We start from the raw sequence: 21,643 nt of genomic DNA, 5'->3' as shown, positions 1-21,643 counted from the left end.
AGGTTTCAGTGCTATGCAAAAATAAATAAAGCACAATTCTTAATTATAAGACTCCTAATGGTTCAGTAAGAGTTAACTTTGGGGAGAAAGATAAGTGAAGAAATAATTTCATTATACTCTTAGCTGAAGTGTTTTGAAGTAGGAGCCTCACTAGTAACTACTTACGAATCCTTGTTTAGTAAGCCCTGGGTGTGAGCTTGAGGAACCAATTCGCTAAACTGTCACTTTGTTATTTTGGAGAGAGCAAACCCTTTTCCAGTTCTCTATAGGTTCCTTGCGCTCTCTATCTAATTATAATTCCTTCTCCTCTCACCTCCCCCGTCTGTCATTTACTATACTAGATACACGCATTTTTTTTGAAAGTTCTTATGAGATTTTCATCATTTCTTCAATTTGAACGGAACATTTTAAGATTGGTATAAGCTTGAAAAACAAAGACAAGGAGATGATGTGGAGAAATGGAAAACTAGTTTTCAGTGTAATAGTTACATTGTTAATGGGTAGTTTTTCTATAGGCAGGTGATGATAGTGTTTAAACCTTCCAATACTTGTTTTGTGAGCAATCATAAGTAAGCTGTTGTTTCTTTTTATATATGAACTCCATATCCCAAATGTAGTACATTGTCTGCTGTCTACTCCAGTTAATTTTCAGTGTAGTTTTTCTTACTAATGCGTGAAAATAACGCCAGTGTCTACTTTGAATTTTACATAAGCTTAATATCATTATTGCCTTTAATCTGGACTTATTATTATTATTATCATTATTATTATTACGTGGTCTTGGCAAATCCGAAGTTTTCTCTCATTTTCAAAGTTGTATAGGATTTCCCGCTTAATGTATTATTTAGTTTTTCATTGTAAGAACGATGCCTGAGATGAGTTGCAAATAAGATTGCTTATCCCTTTAATATTTAATTTTACTAATCCCTGGCAGTAGTGATCTCAGGTATAAGGAACATATAAATACCAATTCAGTATATTTTAAATGTCTTTGAAGTGGTACTTATTAATATTTCTTTTTGAGCAGTGTTTAGTATTTTACATTTTTTAAAAAAGTGGTATTCAAAGTATTTAAGATAAACATTTGTATGCGCCTTTAGGAGACATGGTCATTAGATATCATATAGCTTGATTTAGTTTTATGTTCAGACTAAAATGTTTTTTTCCTCTGAGGGACATAGCTTCTTAAATGAGACAAGGCTATAGATGTAATCATTCTTGACTTAAATGGGGTTTTTTATTTTGCTTGACCCTGTCATCTGTAGCTTAGTTGGAAATAATAATAATGACAGGAGACATTTAGACTGTTTACTGTGTATCAGGTACTATTTTAAGATAACATATCTTTATCTCTTTTTAATTCTGTCTTATGAGGTAATCAACAGTATTAACCTATTGTGCAGTTTAGAAAGTGAGGATTAAAACATTAAGTGGCTTTGTCTGGGTCACATACCTCATCAAGTGAGACGTGAAGGTGTCAGTCGTACTAAGAGGCAGTTATACCACTGACTCAGAAGGCCTGCCAGCGTGTCACTGTTCACCTGGGATTTCATTGCCACACCCAGAGTCAGTTCTATGCCCATCATTGCCTTAAATTTCCAACAGTGACCTAATGATGGAGTATAACATTCACAGATAACAGTAATAATGCACAGAGAAAGAGGTAGGGGGTTTAGCTAATATGTTAATGGATAGAATTGATGTATAAAAATACTTTGCAGGATGGCAAAAGTATGCTCAAACTCAGTACATGTACTTGAAGAAGGAAAGTTTTTGGCTGCTCCCCTTGAGGGGTAGGGGGAACCTAAGCTTCCCAATGCATGATGGAGGATAGGTTTTCACATAAAACAGGTCATATAATGTATCACAAGACAAACAAGAGTGGGAAGATTACACTAGATAGATTTTACGTTGTTGTTTTTTTAAATGAATTCATCCCTTCATTCAAAAGTGAGTGCCTAGTGTGCCAGAAACTATTCTAAGGCATGGGTAGAGTGATGTATGAAACGGCATAAATCCCTGCCTTGGTGGAGCTTGGGTTGTAGGATCCACGCGGCTACTCTTTGTGTTAAAATGTATGCTTCTTTTACACCTACTGGTAAGTCAAAAAATGCTTATGAATTCGGTGGTGAATCCTTCTCTAAAATGAATGATCAGTCACATTTTTACATGTCTAGTCTGTGGGCTTTGGCGACTCATGGAGAATTTGTCTTCATGGGCACTGCAGCTGTATTCAGTTCTTGGTAGACATAAATACTGTGGTTTGTTCCTAGTTTGCAGCTAATGAGTGACATGGATTAGTTGAAAATGGTTTAGAAGAAGCGAAGAATATAATTTGCAGTTTGGGGGATTTTTTTTTTTTTTTTTTTTTTTGTGAGGGGAATAGTGAAAAGTTGTTAAAGGATTCGTTTCAGAAATACTTACAAGTGAAAAGTTAAAGGATTCGTTTCAGAAATACTTAAAAGAAATGGTCTTCTGCTGTATGAATGGAGTTTGTGTAAACTTCAGGGTGAGAAATTTGCTGCAGGACACTAATTTCTGCTAATACCTTAAGTTAGCCTTTGATTGTCTTTGATTCTGGAGATCTTGAAGTAGAATATAGATTAATATTACTATGATATTATTTTAACTGAAGTTTCATTTGAATAACTGCGTTACAATGAACTGCAGTATGCTCTTAAGGCCACACCCGAGCCTGGCTGTAGAGGGTTCAACAGTTGAATAGACTTCATCATGACTTAGTATTCGTTGTGAAGAGACACTGCACATACGATAATATGACATATTCCCTTCTCAGTTTTTAAAGATAACAAATGAGTTTCTTATCAACATCCAGGCAAACTCTTCCACATAGACTTTGGATATATTTTGGGTCGGGATCCAAAACCTCTTCCTCCTCCAATGAAGCTGAATAAAGAAATGGTAGAAGGAATGGGGGGCACCCAGAGTGAGCAGTACCAAGAGTTTCGTAAACAGTGTTACACGGCTTTCCTCCACCTTCGAAGGTAAGTTGATTTGCTTGGCATAAAGAATTTTGATAAATTCATTTCATAGAGTAAGAAAAGGAGTTTTTCCAATGTATATATTCTTTCACATCACCCTTTCTCAGAATGACACAGACAAATGTATTTAAAAATTTTTTTTTGTTTTACATTTATTTATTTTTGAGAGACAGAGCACAAGTGGGGGAGGGGCAGAGAGAGAATGAGACACAGAATCAGAAGCGGGCTCCAGGCTCTGAGCTGTCAGCGCACAACCCGATTGCAGGGCTCCGGGGCTCGAAGTCACAAACTGTGAGATGACCTGAGCGGAATTCAGACACCCCACCGACTGAGCCACCCAGGCGCCCCGGTATTTCTTAATATACGTTTGATGTCTGTTTTGGGAAACAGTCTGATAGCAAAAGAAAGAAGACTCTCTTGCTTTCCTACTAAATATTCGATTGCTAAATCCACCAAACAAGAAGCTGACATTACACAAGATTAGGCAAATATGGAAGCTTCAAAATCTGTGGGTTAATATCATTTTAATAAAATATACTGTGTTCTTTGACAGTGCTGGAATAGAGAAAAGATTAAGAAGCTTCATAACCATTCACATCTCCCTGAAGCCAGTCTGGAAGGATTATAATCACGATATTGAGTTGTTTAACTTCTCCCAAGCTCACTTCCCACTTTTTTATCAAAGAATGAAGCATTTAGCTTATTTAAAGTGATATTAATCCATTCATTTTTATTCTTTAGCAACTTTATCAGCCTTGGTTTTGGTTGCTCTTCAGGAGCATTCAGAAGTTTGTTAAATGATGGAGTAATAAATGTTACACATGATTTTGTCTCCTTTTAACACCTCATCAGTCATTTTGCTGAAGGAAAAAGGTTGATTTTTCTCTACACCTTCTTTCTTCTCCAATGCCAATCCATCTCTGCTTTCTTCATCCTGGTTTACTTAGAACTTGTAACATCATATATCATCAGGAAAAAAGTAAATTAAGTCAGGTTGGTTAAATTTAGGACATGGCTCTGATGGTTAGTCAAAAATGATGGGATCATTTGACTCTAAATCCATTTTCAACTTAACTTTGCAAAAATGAATATTCTTAGTCCAATGAAAACTCCCAGCCCAGGAGACCTACTACCTTCTTTCACCTCTTCCAGATGAAATTATAACCAGTAGACAGTGAGCTGCCTATGCACATGGGTTCTGTCTTATTTGTCTTTATAACCTGTTACTCATATGGTTAGAACGTAAGACTCCCAGTGTATGGTTATTAAATGAATTTCTGCTTCTTATCTGGGTTGAGACCATGTTCCTGGACGATGTTGATGCAGTTGGTCCTAAGAGAGTGGCTGTACACTATTAATTAGATTTCATCTTGGCAGTGACTCATTAGGCCTTCATTGTTAACTCAGTCTGTACCATGTGTCACAAACTCTGATGTGCATTTTACAAACAGTCACACTATTTATCCTTTAGGTGGCAGAGTGACTCAGTTTTGCTTTCAGAAATGCTAAAACAATAATGGAAGATGGGTGCTCTATGATTTGTCTGGTGATGCAGAAGCACTTTCGGAGAGATGAAAGTTCCACTTTAATATCTTAGGATTTTTAATTTAAAATAGTCCAAGCCTCCTAAAAACTAGATGGAACCATGGCATTCTCGGTAAGGAGGCAGACAATGATATGAAATGATAACTAGAGAAATGTCAGGGGTGCTCTGTCTTACTGAAAGCAGAAGGAAAACAATGTGCTTTATAAACTGTCATTGATAATGGATTAGTAGCAATTCAGTAGAATGGAAAAAACAGAGGCAGGTTATTAATGTGGAGCCAAAGTTAACTTTTATCACTGCTAAGAAAAATCACAGAGTAATCTAAATAATTTTATGTTAAGTTATGAAAACTTTTATTTTTTATTTGTTTTTAAATGTGACTATACTTTGGTTAAGATCAGCTGGACCCTAATATTTGGATCAACATTTATTTTTTAATGTTGTATTTTGGAATATGGTTCTGTTAGTAAAAATTTTTCTTTATGACGTGAGAATTAACCTGATAGTTGAGTCAGTTTGGAGCTAAGGTTACTTGACACTTTTATTATTAGGGTTTGGTTTCATGGTTTTTGTTAATTGTTGCTCATTTCCTGCAACAAGAAACCATTACTAACATTTGACCACATAAGTAGAGCAGTCTGTTTTGAACTAAGTTGTGAATGCTTACAATTGTATAGATGTTAGAACACATTTTATGGTGTTATGATTTTCATGTAACAAAATATATTATCTTTTACTAAATAATACCTATTAATTATATGCATTCCTATTTTTAGTATTAAAGGTTTTCACTGAAAAATTTAGACCATCTTTGTATGACCTTATATTTTTTGATACTGGTTTTAAAGATTTCTAGTAACCTTTAAATCTATTTTCTGGGTAGGATATTGAATGACTACTCAGAATGTATACTTTCTGTTTGGGGTCGCTCACCCTATCTTAAATGGAAAATGCAGGTTCATAGCAGCAGGTGTAAAAGTTAAGGGTGTGACAGATGTTCTACAAAATAATTGAATGTTTAAGCTTCTTATAGACTATTCCTTATTTACATTTTGTTTCCTTTTGCTACAATAATAGAAGCATGGGTGGTTAACTTAAAACCAACAGATAATCCAGAAAACATTAATATTTGCCTTTTTAAAAAGAAACACACATATGTTTCCACAAAAACAAACATTTTAACATGGATCCTGGCTATCTATTAGAATTGCCTGGGGGAACTTTAGGGGGAAAATCGTTTGGGGTCCCATCTGATTTACTTGGTATGGGATTGGGCTCAGGCATTAATATTTTTAAAAAGCTCCCAGGTGAATCTAGTGGGCAGCCAGTTTTGAGAACCTCTAAAATATTACTCTGAATTTACCCTGAGATTCCCTTATGACAAGATGGGAAAAAACTGTATGGTCAACAAAGGAGAGTAAAAGTAATTGAGGGTTCATAGAAAGAGCATATTTTATTCATGACATAATACATAGCAGGTGGCTGTACTCTGCTGATGCCATGGTCCTTGCAGCCCTCTCAAGTGGATCTTCTTTATTTCCATGTCCTACATATTGTAGAGCTTAGAGAAGGGCTTGGTGCCCCCCTTGCTCCCTGCTGCAACTTCCAAATGATTTCTTTCCTTGCTTTCTTAAGGAAGAAAAGCATAGACACACACACTGGGAGATCACACCAAAAGGTATCCTCCCCATTGCTAAAAGTCAGGTGTCTGTCTGTCATGCTCTATTCCTTGAAAAATTGTATTGTCTACTTCAAGACTACTGCTGTGACTTCCACATTCACATAAGTGGCCCAGCCATGACCTGACCTCTGAGTGTCTTGTCCTCTTCATGTAGAACCAGCCTTGTCTGCTGCCTCTCATGAATAACATTAATTTACCCCTCCAAAATCTCAATCACCACCTTTCCACTCTGACCAACATCGTCTATCCTTGCAGCTCATTTTTGGATTATACTCCTTCCTGGAAGACTTCAACCTCACTGATAATGTCCAGTCACCATTACACCATATAAAATTACACCATACTAAATCTGCCTTATATTCTCACTTTTCTCTTTTCCCCACTGAATTTTATGCCCTCAAGCTATAATCACTGCCCTTCTCTCTAAACTTTCTTACACATTTTTATCCAGTCCAATAACCTCACCTGCTGACACTTCATCTCTAAGCACAACTCTGTTCCTTCCTGTCTCATGTGTACAGTGCAACAGCTGTACGTTACTGAAGAAACTTCCAACAGCCATGGTGTTCTCACCATTGGTTTTAAGTAGCGGTTCTCAGCCAGACCTGTTTTACACTCCCCTTTTCCCCAAAGCACATTTCACAATGTCTGGAGACAGTTTTGGTTGTCACAACTAGGTGAGAACCTCTGGCGTCTGTCTGGTGGGGAGAAGTCTGGGATAGTCCTAGACATTGTACTTCTGCCCTAGTTCTTTACTCTTTCACAGCCCATTTGCTTTAAAAAAGTCTATCTTGGTGCCTGGGTGGCTCAGTTGGTTAAGCGTCTGACTTCGGCTCAGGTCATGATCTCACGGTTCGTGGGTTCGAGTCCGTATCGGGCTCTGTGCTGAGAGCTCAGAGCCTGGGACCTGTTTTGGATTCTGTGTCTCCCTCTCTCTCTCTCTCTGCCCCTCTCCCACTCATACTCTGGTCTCTCTCAAAAATAAACATTAAAAAAAAAGTCTTTCTCACTGTCTCCACTAACCTTCCTTTTCTTCCTTCAGTGTAAGACTTCCAGATGTACCCTATCAAAACTAATTTTATCGAGATAAACTGTCACCTATACCAAATCTAGTGGCCACTTTGCTTTCTTGCCACTTGACACAGCTGAGCACCCCTTTGTTCCTGAAAACCTTTTTTCGATTTGGTATAACCCGCTCCTCTGTTTTCTTTTTGCCTTGCTGACCACTTCTGCTTCTTTCCTGATTTCTTCCCTCTTCTGTCTGACCTTTACATATTAAACTGTCTAGAATTAAGTTATGGATCGTTTTTCCCCCTAAACTCCTTTTCAGTATTTTCATCCAGACCCGTGGCTTTAGTTAGGAACCAAATGCTGGTGTTTTGAACTAATACCATCAGCCCTGATATCCCCCTTGAGTTCTCTGACTGCCTACTTGATGTCTTGACTAAGAGTCTGGTAGGCATTTCAAACTCAATATGTCTAAAACAGAATATTACTGATCCTCAGCCCCAAATCCTGCTCTTTGTTCATTCTGTCTTATTTTGGTGAATAGTAGTTTCCCATTGCTTAGGCTGAATCCTTAGTAACATTCAGTTCCTCTGCCCCCTCTCCCTTGCTCGTTGAAACCATCAGCAAGTGTCATCCACTCCATCTCCAAAGTACATCCAGACAACATCCATATTGTTTCTTTTCTACCTGGACATCTGTGAAATAGTTTCCCTACCTCCATTCTTAGTCCCTACGAGATGGCCAGTGAGAGCTTTTATTCATTTATTTTTATTTTCTTTTTGAGAGAGGGGGAGAGAGAGAGAGCGAGCAGGGGAGAAGAGCAGAGAGAGAGAGAGAGAGAGAGAGAGAGAGAGAGAGAGAAAGAGAGAAAGAATTCTAAGCACCCTCCATGCTTAATACAGAGCCTGACACAGGGCTCGATCCCACAACCCTGAGATAATGACCTGAGCCAAAATCAAGATTTGGAAACTCAACTGACTAAGTCACCCAGGTACCTCTAGGGATATTCTTGACAGGAGAAGAAGCTGCAAAATTCTAACACACTGCTGTTTTTTCTTTCTTTCCCACTCTCTAGGTATTCTAACCTGATATTGAACTTGTTTTCCTTGATGGTGGATGCAAACATTCCAGATATTGCTCTTGAACCAGATAAAACTGTGAAAAAGGTAACTTTTATGTTTTCTACTTTTTATATATAAAAGATGTTAATGTTTTAATAACCCATTTCCCTTTGATGTCCCTGGCTCTAGACTCTTAAGTAACATAAATTAAGAAAAAGAGCTATTGTATAATTATTTTTTACCTTCAGAACACAACAGCCTCTTAGGTCCATGCAGCCAGTTCTGTTCATACCCACAGTCACATGACTAGGTCATTGCATCTACAGAGAAAGCTTACTGCTACAACCATTGCTCTTTTTTTTAGAAAGTTGTAGCTCTCCTTTAATAGTCCTGATACGATATCTGATGCCTGGCACTCACAGGCTATACACGCTAAGGATCAGAGACAAAATATCATAATCCTGTCTGGGACAAGCCATTCTATATCCTTCCCATCCATACCTTGGTTACCAGAGTTTTTTTCCATGTCAACAAAGTAGAGACATCCCCTTTAACTCAGCTTCCAAAGAGAAGAAAAAAGGGTAGTCGTCATGTAGGTGAACAGGGATTCAGACTTGCCTTACCATGAATTCTTTGTTTCTTGTTTTTGTTTTTGTTTTTTAACATTTATTTATTTTTGAGACACAGAACATGGGGGAGGGGCAGAAAGAGAGGGAGACACAGAATCTGAAGTAGGCTCCAGGCTCTGAGCTGTCAGCACAGAGCCAGATGTGGGGCTCAAACTCAACAAACCGCGAGATCATAACCTGAGCTGAAGTCAGACGCTTAACCAACTGAGCCATCCAGGTGCCCCTGTTTTACCATGAATTCTAACAAGAGATGGGAGGAAGGGCAACAGATTTGAAGATTTTTATCTGAATTAGCTTCTGATTCTCTGATTCAGCGGGCGTGTTGGGGGTGGTGTATATGAAGTGCTTTTTTTTATATCCAGAGATAACGTAAGATCGCCTTCAATATCAGTATGATAATTATTATTGAACTTGAAAGAAAGATAGTAAAACTTTTTACCTTGCAGAAGTATACAGTTACTCAAGGACAGTAGCAGTCTCTGAGATGGAGTCTCTGTGGTGGTTGAAAATAATAATTGGAACGAAAAAGCTCTAAGTTCTGACATAACAGACTCCGAACCAACTCCAGATTCCTCTGGATTGAACATTGTCTTAGTCTATTTGGGCTGCTGTAAGAAAGTACTAGAGACTAGACGGCTTATAAACAACAGAGAAACAAATTTCTTATAGTTTTGGAATCAGGAAGTCCGAGATCAGGGTGTTTGTATGGTCAGGTGAGAGCCCTCTTTGGGTTGACTTTTTGTTATATCTTCATCTGGCAAAAAATGTTAGGGAGCTCTGTGGGATCTCTAAGAGCACCAATTCCATTCATAAGGGTCCCATGTTCATGATCTAAGTGCCTCCCCAAAGCTCTACCCTAATATCTTCACATCGGGCATTAGTATTTCAACATGGATTTGGAGGAGACACAAATATTCAGACAATTGCAAACATAAATGAGAATCCCTTTTACTTGGTTTTATAAGTGTCACAAACAATGAGGGGTTTTAATGTAAATATTGTTCAGTCTTTTAAGTAAATTATCCTCTTATTAAAACTGCATTTATTATTGTATCCACAAGCACTGTTTCAATAAACACCCTTTTCCCCTTAGGAAATAGATTACTTATCACACTGGTTTTTGGCGTGGCTTATTTTTGTCATTTATTTTTTATTTATGGACTAAACCTGGTCATCAAGAAAAGTAATTGGTTGATGAAAATTTAAAATTTCCTTGACTATAATTGATGGGTGCACTAGATTCCAAATACTATTATTTTTTTGTTTTTGTTTTTTGCATTGATATATTCAGGATTTGTTTTGCTGTGTATTTTAAATCCATTTATCTCTGGTTATATATTCACTTTTCCCTAACTTCACTTGTGTTCAGAAGTCAAATTATGAAAATTCTCTAACGGTGTTTGTCAAACTGAGTCTTCCAGTTTCTTCTGCCAATTAAGTTATGTCGTTCTTGTTCTTATTAGATCTTCTATTTCTCTTTTAGAAAGTCATGATTTTACTGTATAAGGTCAGTGACCTTTTGTTAACAGTTGTCTTTGCGGCCCTATCTTTTAACACAGAAGTAACTTATTTTGTGAAGAAAAAAATGCATGTATGTATTGCCTTTAGATGGGTACTCCTTAGCTGTTTTCTGATTTCAATTAAGTGAACCTTGAAAAAAATGTATTTCACCAAATATCTCCTCAAAAGGGTATTTCATAAAAGGTTTTCTTTGCTTTCTGCTCTTTTATTAAGAATATGAAGTAATTATTTGCAACATACACTTGACATTAAAGTCCTGATAATGTTGTAAACTTATGCTGGAATAGGCTAAAATTTATGTTTCATATATTTCATTTTTTAAGAAATGTAAATATTTGGGGCGCCTGGGTGGCTGAGTCGGTTAAGTGTCCGACTTTGGCTCAGGTCATGATCTCAGCTTGTGGGTTCGAGCCCCATGTCGGGTTCTCTGCTGTCAGCACAGAGCCTGCTTTGGATCTTCTGCACCACCCCCCTCCCCGCCCCTTCCCAGCTCATGCTATCTTTCTCTCTCTCAAAAAATAAATAAACATTAAACAGAAAAAGTGTAGATTTTTATACCTTGTTGAAATAACAATTGCTAACATTACTTTGAAGTCTTAACACTTGGAACATTTTTGTGTTGGCCTCATGAATAGAAACCAACTAGGGAAATAGAGTGTAGCAATTTGAAGCTGAGAGAAGGAGAGATTAGTTAAATTATTAGAGTAATCCTAACAAAGTGCAACAATATTTTCCTGTCTCCTTAACTTAATTTAGTATATATCAGTTTTGTTTTAATTTTTGAAATTGAATACTTATAGATGGGATACATAATATTTTTGTTGATGAGATTTGTTCATTTCTTATAAAACCCAATTGCCCAAAAAATGTGAGATGGAATCACAATGATTTAAACACATGGTCATCAATCACAGACATCAGTTAAGTATCTGGTAGTAGTAGGTTAGTGTGCCAGTCTTTGCTATATGCTGTGGGAAGCTTGCACAGAAGTTGCTTTAATCCTTTTCATAATTTAGAACAAAGTTATCCAAGTAGTCTAGTAAAAATAATGCATATTGATAAAAGCAAAGTGTTGTAGTGCTAATATAACTAAAGCATAATGGATAGACTAATTTTCAAAAATGAGCAAACAGATCATACTAGTTTTTTCTTTCAATAAATTTTATATGAACTACTTAAATCATAAAGAATACAGATGCTCATGTAACAAACACCCAGTAATCACCATCTGTATTTAAACATTTTGCCCTATTTGCTTTAAATCCTCTTTTATTAATGGATCAAAACAGTCATTAGTGTTGAACTGCACCCTACCTGCCTTCCTCTAGTCTAAGGGTGATTATTCTCCTACATTTACCTTTATCCTTCTCATGAATATTTTTTCTACTTCATTCATTCACTCAACAGTATTTATTGAGCTATTTAGATTTACTATGTCTCAAGCACTATCTTATTGTTTGAGTTATAGTAATAATAAAATAAAATTTCTTGCCTTCAATGAGCTTACCTTCTAATAAGGGAAACAGAAAAGAAACAGGATAAAGTAAGTTAAAATATGTAACATATTAATAGTGATTAGTGTTTAGAGAAAAAATAAAAGTGAGGGGAAAATGAAATGTTGAGTTGGCATTGATTTTGAAAATTTTAGGATTTGTGGCCAGGAAGGGCCTCACCAGTTAGGTTTGTCAGCTCTTTCTGGATAAATTAAAAGGAGGTATTTTATGAACCTGTGGTATGGAAATAAGATTTCTTAGCTCTCTCCAACTAGATTGTCCTAGTGAATAAAAGGAAGTTAAGATATTTGAGATAAAAGACCTGTGTATTCAGAAACTGATGTAACATTGTATGTTGACTGTACTTCAATTAAAAAACAAAACAAAACAAAACTGTATTTCCTAGCAAATTACTCACTTTGTTACCAGGGAGAGTGTGTTGAAAAAAGGCAATTGCCTATCTACAGGGAGTTTTGAATTTTTTTAGCTTTTTGATACAGGTGAGTCTCTATTTAGAAAAAAAAAAGAAAGAAAGAGAAATAGAATAGTTTAATGGATAAACATCACCACTTAGCAGTGCTTTTTCATTCGTGTTTTTCTTTAAATGAGTAATAAATCTTTTAAATTGTGGTAATGAGTTTATTCAAAGGAATTTAACAAGATAATACTGTTTTGTGTTGAAGAATAAAGGGATAATACTGTTTTGTGTTGAAGAATAAAGGGATATGTTCTTTCTCTAAATTGATCTTTGACTAATCTGTAAAACAAAAAAAAATTATATACATATATATTTGTATGTATACATATTTGTATGTATACACATATTTATAATGAATATGTGTATGTATAATTGAAAATCTACAAATTGAAGATCTGTTTCGAATGACCTGTAAAATTAAATTTCCTTGGTGCTTACAAGTTATGTTTATTAAAGCATATAAGCCATGATATCCACTCTTAGGGAGTTTTGGTAATGTAGGTGTCATTTTTCTTTAGCAGTCTTGTGTCCTATTACAAACAATTATAGCATTGATTCTCTTTTAGCAGTAGTTGGATGGGGGGTTTCAGTTTTTATCATTTTTCTTTTTAATTACTCTTTATTTTAAATTCTGGTTTTTATTCAATTAAGGGATTTTTTTTATTATTCTAATGCAGTTCAGATAATCAAATGAACTCAGCAAGGAAATACTGTTTAGATTAAAACTCTTTCTTTCACCTTGATGAATGAAAAGTGTTCCTTTGTTGTAATCACTTTTGTGATTGAATAATTATTACAAGGAAAATTTTTTTATTCTAATAATTTAAATAAAAAATTTTAATAGGAAGTGTCTGCTTTTATTATTTTAATGAAAGTTACTCTTATTTCAGAGGTGCTAAACACTAAATTGTTTTAAGCAAAAGTATTTATTAACGAATGCTAAATTAGTTTCGCAATGGTGTGTTTTGAGCTTTCAGAGACAAAGGGTAAAGATTAAGTATAAATGATATCTCTGTGCTCCTTATGAAAGACAAAATAGTTTAAATTTATTTTCTTAATGTTTATTTTTTAAAAGAAAGAGTATACAGAGTATGAGTGGAGAAGGGGAAGAGAGAGAGGGAGACAGAATCTGAAGCAGGCTTCAGGCTCTGAGCTGGCAGCACAGAGCCCCACACAGGCCTTGAACCCATGAACCATGAGATCATGACCTGAGCTGAAGCTGGACGCTTAACCAGCTGAGCCACCCAGTCGCCCCCAAAGACAATATAGTTTAGTCTAGAAATGTGTGTTGTGTGGGGAATAGCTCTACACCCCTGAGAGTGTGGATGCAAGAAGAGTGTACATCAAAAGGTCATTGAAGACAAACTCAATATTTAGTACTAATTGGAATGTTAGAGACTGTGTTTGTGCATGTTTGTGTGCATGCACACATATAAATAGAGCTTACGTATACAATCTGAAGAGCAAAGAGAATATAGCTTGAAGAAAATGATTAGAATCTTAAGGACCTAGGGGACAATACCAAGTAGGCCGGTCAGTATATGTGATACCAAATCAACCATTTATATGCAGTTAACCTTAACTTCATTGTTATAAAAGATCATTTTTTCATATTTGGTAAACAACATCTTTTTATGCCAAATATATATATTCTGTTTGTGTTGCAAGCGCATATACAAGCATTTAAGTTTTGATCAATTGGCTGAAGTTCTGATTCTTCTGATCTGTAGTTTTTTGATGCTTTTAAAAATAGTTCCAGACCTGTCAGACACCTTTCTAAGTCAAGGAAAATAAAGGATTAAACTCAAAGAAGAGATATGCCATTAATTGGGATTCAGAAATAGGAGAGCTAGTTCATTCAGGATAGACTTTCAGAGGCACCTGGGTGGCTCAGTCAGTTGAGCATCCTACTTCAGCTCAGGTCATGTGAGTCATACGAGCCATACTTCAGCTCAGGTCATACAAGTTTGAGCCCCGAGTCGGGCTTTGTGCTGACAACACAGAGCCTGGAGCCTTCTTCGGATTCCGTGTCTCCCCCTCGCTCTCTGCCCCTACCCTGCTCATGCCCTGTCTCTCTCAAAAATAAACGTAAAAAAAAAAAAAAAAAAAACCCAGACCTTTAGATGTCCCTCCGCCGAATCGTCCTTCACTCTTTATGCCCACCTCTCTTGTACTTCCCAGCCTGAAGCTGCAGAGCTGTTGGGTCATTTGGTATACCTCCGATCTAGCAAAGAGATGAGCACCGTTCCACGGCCATGGTTGTTGTACTGTGTCCTTCTTCGTTTTTCTTGTAGTTAAATTCTATACTTAACAGTAAATACTAAATACGACCATTTTTTATCTGCTTGGAAACATCATTTTCTCCTTGCCTGCTTTTTCCAAGGTATATATGGATAACTTATAAGAGGAGAAAGGAGTAGAGTATAATGCTTTTAAGCATTATCTCCACTTATAAGAGGAGAAAGGAGTAGAGTATAATCTCGTGCAGTGGCATGAGATTGTCTGGAAGTGTGAGACCCCTGCCATCAGTTAAGGGTCTTTGGGTTGGCTTCATAAATTCTCTGTGCCTCAGTTTCTGCATCTTCTAGATGGAAATATTATTCTACTTCACTGCTATCTCAGAGTCAGGCGAAATCTTGATGTGAAGTGTTTTACACAAAGTGGTCATCAATAACATTGACTTTTATTTTTTAGGAACCATTCTTATATGTTTCTACTAATTTTTCTAGTGCTTCTTGTTATTGGGAATCAACTGGAACTATAAATATGAAACAAAGAAATTTCTGTCACTGGAAATTACAGACCAACTGAAGTAGTTCTTTGCAGAGGTATAAGGAATTGCTATAGGAAGGGAGACATTTTTGGAAGATCTACTTCAGTTGATTTTGCCGGTGACTAACATAGTTTCTATTCTACTATAGGCAGTGAAACAGTGGGGGAGAATATTATTATCATCTCACCTTGGTATATCCATTTAATAATGAACAACAGGGATAAAGTGAAAGAGATTATTTATTAATAAATATGTCACATTTTTAATCTTACACAGTAGTTCTAGCTTCAAAATGTGAAAAAATAAAGGACCCTTTTGAGTTAAAAGAACAGTTTTTTTATTTTTAATTTGCAGGGCCTAAGAATCATGTTTACTATTTAGTTTTTCTTTTTTTAAAAATATAATTTATTGTTAAATTGGCTTCCATACAACACCCAGTGCTTATCCCAACAAGTGCCCTCCTCAATGCCCATCACCTACTTTCTCCTCTTCCCCACCCCCCATCAACCCTCAGTTTGCTCTCTGTATTTAAGAGTCCCGTGTGGTTTGCTTTCCTCCCTCTCTGTTTGTAACTTGGTTCCCCCCTTCCCTTCCCCCATGGTCTTCTGTTAAGTTTCTCAAGATACACTGACTTATTTTACTTAGCATAATACTCTCCCGTTCCATCCATGTTGCTGCAAATGGCAGGATTTAATTCTTTCTCATTGCCAAGTAGTATTCTATTGTGTATATAAACCACATCTTTATCTATTCATCAGTTGATGGACATTTACGCTTTTTCCATAATTTGGCTATTGTTGAAAGCACTGCTGTAAACATTGGGGTACCTGTGTCCCTATGCATCAGCACTCCTGTATTCCTTGGGTAAATTCCTAGTATTGCTATTGCTGGGTCATAGGGTAGTTCTATTTTTAATTTTTTGAGGAACCTCCACACTGAGGTTGCATTCAGAGCAGCTGCACCAGTTTGCATTCCCACCGACAGTGCAAGAGGGTTCCCATTTCTCCACATCCTCGCCAGCATCTACAGTCTCCTGATTTGTTCATTTTAGCCACTCTGACTGGTGTGAGGTGGTATCTCAAGTGTGGCTTTCATTTGTATTTCCCTGATTATGAGTGACATTGAGCATCGTTTCATGTGTCTGTTGGCCATCTGGATGTCTTCTTTGGAAAAGTGTCTATTCATGCCTTCTACCCATTTTTTATCTGGGTTATTTGCTTTTTGGGTGTTGAGCTTGATAAGTTCTTTATAGATTTTGGACACTAGCCTTTTATCAGATATGTCATTTGCAAATATCTTTTCTCATTATGTCGGTTACCTTTTAGTTGTGTTGATTGTTTCCTTTGCAGTGCAGAAGCTTTTTATCTTCATGAGGTCCCAATAGTTCATTTTTGCTTTTAATTCCTTTGCCTTTGGAGATGTAACAAGTAAGAAATCCCTGCGGCTGAGGTCAAAGAGGTTGCAGCCTGCTTTCTCCTAGGGTTTTGATGGTTTCCTGTTTCACATTCAGGTCTTTCATCCATTTTGAGTTTGTTCTTGTGTATGGTGTAAGAAAGTGGTCTAGTTTCATTCTCCTGCATGTTGCTGTCCAGTTCTCCCAGCACCATTTGTTAAAGAGACTGTCTTTGGGGCGCCTGGGTGGCTCACTCGGTTGAGCGCCCGACTTCGCCTCAGGTCATGATCTCACAGTTCGTGAGTTCAAGCCCTGCATCGTGCTCTGTGCTGACAGCTCAGAGCCTGGAGCCTGCCTCGGATGCTGCGTCTCCCTCTCTCTCTGCCCCTTCCCCGCTCATGCTCTGTCTCTCTCTGTCTCTCAAAAATGAATAAACATTAAAAAAAAAATAAATAAATAAATAAAATAAAGAGACTGTCTTTTTCCATTGGATACTCTTTTCTGCTTTGTCAAAGATTAGTTGTCCGTATATTTGTGGTTTCTCTATTCTATTCCATTGGTCTATGTGTCTGTTTTTGTGCGAATACCATACTATCTTGATGATTACAGCTTTGTAGTAGAGGCTAAAGTCTGGGATTGTGATGCCTCCCATGTTGGTTTTCTTCTTCAATATTAGTTTGGCAATTTGGGGTCATTTGTGTTTCCATACAAATTTTAGGGTTGTTCTGACTTTGAGAAGAATGCCAGTGCAATTTTGATTGGGATTGCGTTGAATGTGTAGATTGCTTTGGGTAATATTGACATTTTAACAATATTTATCCTTCCAACCCATGAGCATGGAATGTTGTTGCACTTCTTTGTATCTTCTTCAATTTCCTTTATAAGCTTTCTATACTTTTCAGCATACAAATCTTTTACATCTTTGGTTAGGTTTATTCCTAGGTAACAACCAACAAGAATAGGGTGATTTACAGCATATAGCAAAAACAGTAAACTTTGACACTCAAAAGAATAATAACTTCAGAACTTCTTGTAAGTTATAAAACACTTCTTTGTCACAGAAATCAGTCATAATATATTGTAATAACGTCTGTATCCATTTGGTTCTGTCTCTTCAAAGTATGTTTTGGGCCCCCCCCCCCCCCCCTCAAGACTAACATACTATGATCTTATAGGTTCAGGATAAATTCCGACTAGACCTGTCTGATGAAGAGGCCGTGCATTACATGCAGAGTCTGATTGATGAAAGTGTCCATGCTCTTTTTGCTGCAGTGGTAGAACAGATTCACAAGTTTGCCCAGGTAAGTTCTCAGTGCAGTGGACTTTATCTCTGCCTCCCCGTGTTCTACCCCAGAGTCCTCAGAGAGCCATACTTTTCTCCTGCTAATGATGCCTTTTCCTTATTTTCTTTGTCAAGTCGTTTTTGCCATCTCAGCAGCCAGCCACTGTGAACATGCTGCGTACATTATCAATTCTAAAACAGCCCACTGAAATTTTCTTAGTCGTCAGCTAAATTGTGGAGTATTAGCATTGGTGTATTTGTCCTTTGGCGTCAGTGGTGATTGTAAACCTTCCTTGAGAATGATCATGGGTCTAACGGTGGCCTTGGCAAGTGAGACTTGAGCACAATTTGGGTTTTCACAAATGGTGAAGTGCTGGGAAAGGAGTTTTGAAGCTGAGTGAAGCAGTGCGCATCATGTATGGAAAAGGTCTGTCTGTAGCCTTACTGTTAGCAGAAGCTTGCATACAAATGTCTGAGGGAGGGAGACCTTTTCACACTAGCCTGTGATGCTAAACCTCAGGTTTAAAGCCTGGCTTACGTCTTCACCCTACTAGTAAGCCTGTATTTACATGATAATACCTAATGACCCACCAAACCCATGCATATCACATAGTCAACCCCAGCCCATGGCCACTTACAGGGGCCCTTTCAGCTCTCTTGATAACCTCAGGCCTAGCTATATGATTTCACTACAACTCAACACTATTGTTAACCCTTGGAATAACTACCAATCTATTAACAATATACCAGTGATGACGAGATATTATTCGAGAAAGTACATTCCAAGGCCACCATACACCCATCGTTCAGAAAGGCCTCCGATATGGAATAATCCTCTTTATTGTCTCAGAAGTATTCTTTTTTGCAGGCTTTTTCTGGGCCTTTTACCACTCAAGTCTAGCCCCAACCCCCGAACTAGGGGGATGCTGACCACCAACAGGCATTATTCCCCTAAACCCCTTAGAAGTCCCACTACTCAATACTTCTGTACTTTTAGCCTCTGGAGTATCAATCACCTGAGCTCACCATAGCCTAATAGAAGGAAACCAAAAACATATACTCCAAGCACTATTTATTACAATCTCCCTAGGAGTTTACTTTACACTCCTTCAAGCCTCCGAGTATTACGAAACATCATTCACAATCTCAGATGGAGTTTATGGGTCCACTTTCTTCATAGCTACAGGATTCCACGGACTACATGTAATTATTGGCTCCACTTTTCTAATTGTATGCTTCTTGCGCCAACTAAAATACCATTTTACATCAAACCACCACTTCGGGTTCGAAGCCGCTGCTTGATATTGACATTTCGTAGACGTAGTTTGACTATTCTTATACGTTTCTATTTATTGATGAGGATCTTATTCCTTTAGTATTAAAAAGTACAGTTGACTTCCAATCAACCAGTTTCGGTATAGCCCGAAAAGGAATAATAAACATAATAATTACCCTGCTCACCAATATACTTCTATCTACACTACTTGTACTCATCGCATTCTGATTACCCCAACTAAATATTTACGCAGAAAAAGTAAGCCCTTACGAGTGTGGGTTTGATCCTATAGGATCCGCTCGCTTACCCTTTTCTATGAAATTCTTCTTAGTAGCCATCACATAATGAATTTCATAATGAGGATGATTATGAAAATGGTGACCAAACAGAAAAATAAGACCTCTTTCCCTCTGTCCCCTACCCTCACACTCTTCTCCTTGTGCACCCCTTCCTCACTTTGCATATTCTGTTGGTAATTTTACTAATCACCCAAGCTCAAAGCCTGTCTGCTTGACTTCTCCCTCACCCGGTACCATTGTACCACCAAGCCTTGCCAGTTTAACTATTTCTTTAATTACCATTTTCTATCATTTTTGGACTCCTAACATTTTAATCCAGTTTTTGCTCTTTACGATACCTTGGATAACTAAAATGCTTTATAACTCTTCTCTCTGTTTTAGCCTTTTTTTTTTTCTGTAAGCATTTTTTATTCTAAATATCAGGTATATTTTCACAATATAATGTTTTACTTTGTCCTCTCGCCCCCCCTTGTTAATGTCAATGTGCAGTGTTTCCCCGTTGCCTAACAGTGAAGACCGGTCTCTGGAAGTTCAAGGCCTTCCAGGATTGTATTCCAAGCTACTTTCCAAGCTGTTTCCCTAATACTGTCTCTGAATATTTTGATCTCTTCTGTCTCTGTGATTACTTTGCAGCTGCCATTTCGTCAGCACCAGAACATCCATCTTTTCTTATAATGAATCTTTGGTAAACTTATGCTTACCAAATCCAGTCTATCCACCAAGATGTATTCTTAATGCCACTTTGATTGATCTTCCTCTGGATATTTATAATACTTTTAACTTATTGAGTTGCACTTATATTTGCTTTCTGTTAATAGATATTTGTTAACGTTTATTTATTTTTGAGACAGAGAGAGACAGAGCATGAATGGGGGAGGGTCAGAGAGAGGGAGACACAGAATCTGAAACAGGCTCCAGGCTCTGAGCTGTCAGTACAGAGCCCAATGCGGGACTCGAACTCACAGACCACGAGATCATGACCTGAGCCAAAGTTGGCCGCTTAACTGACTTACCACCCAGGCGCCCCTCTATTATAGATATTTGGATTCTTGTCTTATAACTCCTAAAATGCAAACTTCTTGAAGTCAGGGCTATATCTATTACTCACCTATTAGTACAATGGCTTATCCACTTAAAAAATATCCAATGAACTTAAAGGGGTGTCTTCCTGTAGATGTTAGCCTATACTCTTTTCCTGGCTTAACAAAAAGTTTCTTCTCCCAGAACACCAATTCAGGTCATATTTTATTATAAGGACCAAATCAAGTTCTGCGTCCTAGGTTATTAATCCTATCCAGTCAATTCTCAAGAGAATAAACTGTGATTCAGATGGTATGTAAGTGATTTGTCTAGCTAATGGTGAATCTGAGTCCACACATAATACAGCAGAGTGTTTTAGAGCAATAGAAGCAGTAGAATAGAAGTCCAGAACGGTTTAATGACTTAGCCATCTTCATGTGGCTAACAAAGAAGGGACAGAACCAAAACTTGAACCCAGATCTTCTGACTTCCATATCTAGTATTTTGAAGCCAGTTCTCTTGTCAACATTTTGCTCACCACTATTTATGTTATGTGTTAATGAAATTTTCTGTGGCATAGCCCACGCAATCCTGTTATTTTCTCTCCCTTTTTCTTTCCCTTTATTTTTTAAGTTATTTATAAAATTTTTTTTAATGTTTATTCATTTTTGAGAGACCGAGACAGAGTGTGAGTGGGGGAGGGGTAGTGACAGAGAGGGGGTGACACAGAATCCAAAGCAGTTTCCAGGCTCTGAGCTGTCAGCACAGAGCCTGATGCCGGCCTCGAACTCACAGACCATTAGATCATGACCTGAGCTGAAGTTGGATGCTTACATGACTGAGCCACCCAGGCGCCCCTCTTTTTATTTTTTTTTTTAAGACAGAGAAAGACATGGAGCACAATGGGGGAGGGGCAGAGAGAGGAAGATACAGAATCCAAAGCAGTCTCCAGGCTCTGAGCTGTCAGCACAGAGCTGGATGCCAGGCTTGAACTCATGAACTGTGAGATCATGACCTGAGCCAAAGTCAGACACTTAACCGACTGAGCCACTCAGTCGCCCATCTCTCTCTGCCTTTTTCTATGTACACCTTTTGTTTTTCTTTTTTAATACTCAAATAGTTGTAACATGTTTGAGGTTAGAAACTTTTAACTTCTGTGTCTTTGCATTTCCTTTAGAGTT

The 21,643-nt window shown here is 37.4% G+C and overlaps 1 protein-coding gene across 1 annotated transcript in view; it reads left to right on the top strand.

Annotated features, from left to right (window-relative positions):
* PIK3C3 (phosphatidylinositol 3-kinase catalytic subunit type 3) overlaps positions 1-21,643 on the top strand; it is a 145,160-nt gene that overhangs the window by 116,052 nt on the left and 7,465 nt on the right. Inside the window, exons 22-24 of the mRNA XM_040478958.1 lie at positions 2,837-3,005; positions 8,313-8,403; positions 17,761-17,886. Coding sequence (XP_040334892.1) covers positions 2,837-3,005; positions 8,313-8,403; positions 17,761-17,886 — 386 coding nt within the window. The remainder of the gene's footprint in view (positions 1-2,836; positions 3,006-8,312; positions 8,404-17,760; positions 17,887-21,643) is intronic.

Source organism: Herpailurus yagouaroundi, unplaced genomic scaffold (assembly GCF_014898765.1).
Source record: "Herpailurus yagouaroundi ecotype Mexico unplaced genomic scaffold, PumYag 142, whole genome shotgun sequence".
NCBI lineage: Eukaryota > Metazoa > Chordata > Mammalia > Carnivora > Felidae > Herpailurus > Herpailurus yagouaroundi.
Note: the sequence above shows the minus strand (reverse complement) of the source record. Positions and strands in the feature narration are given on the sequence as shown.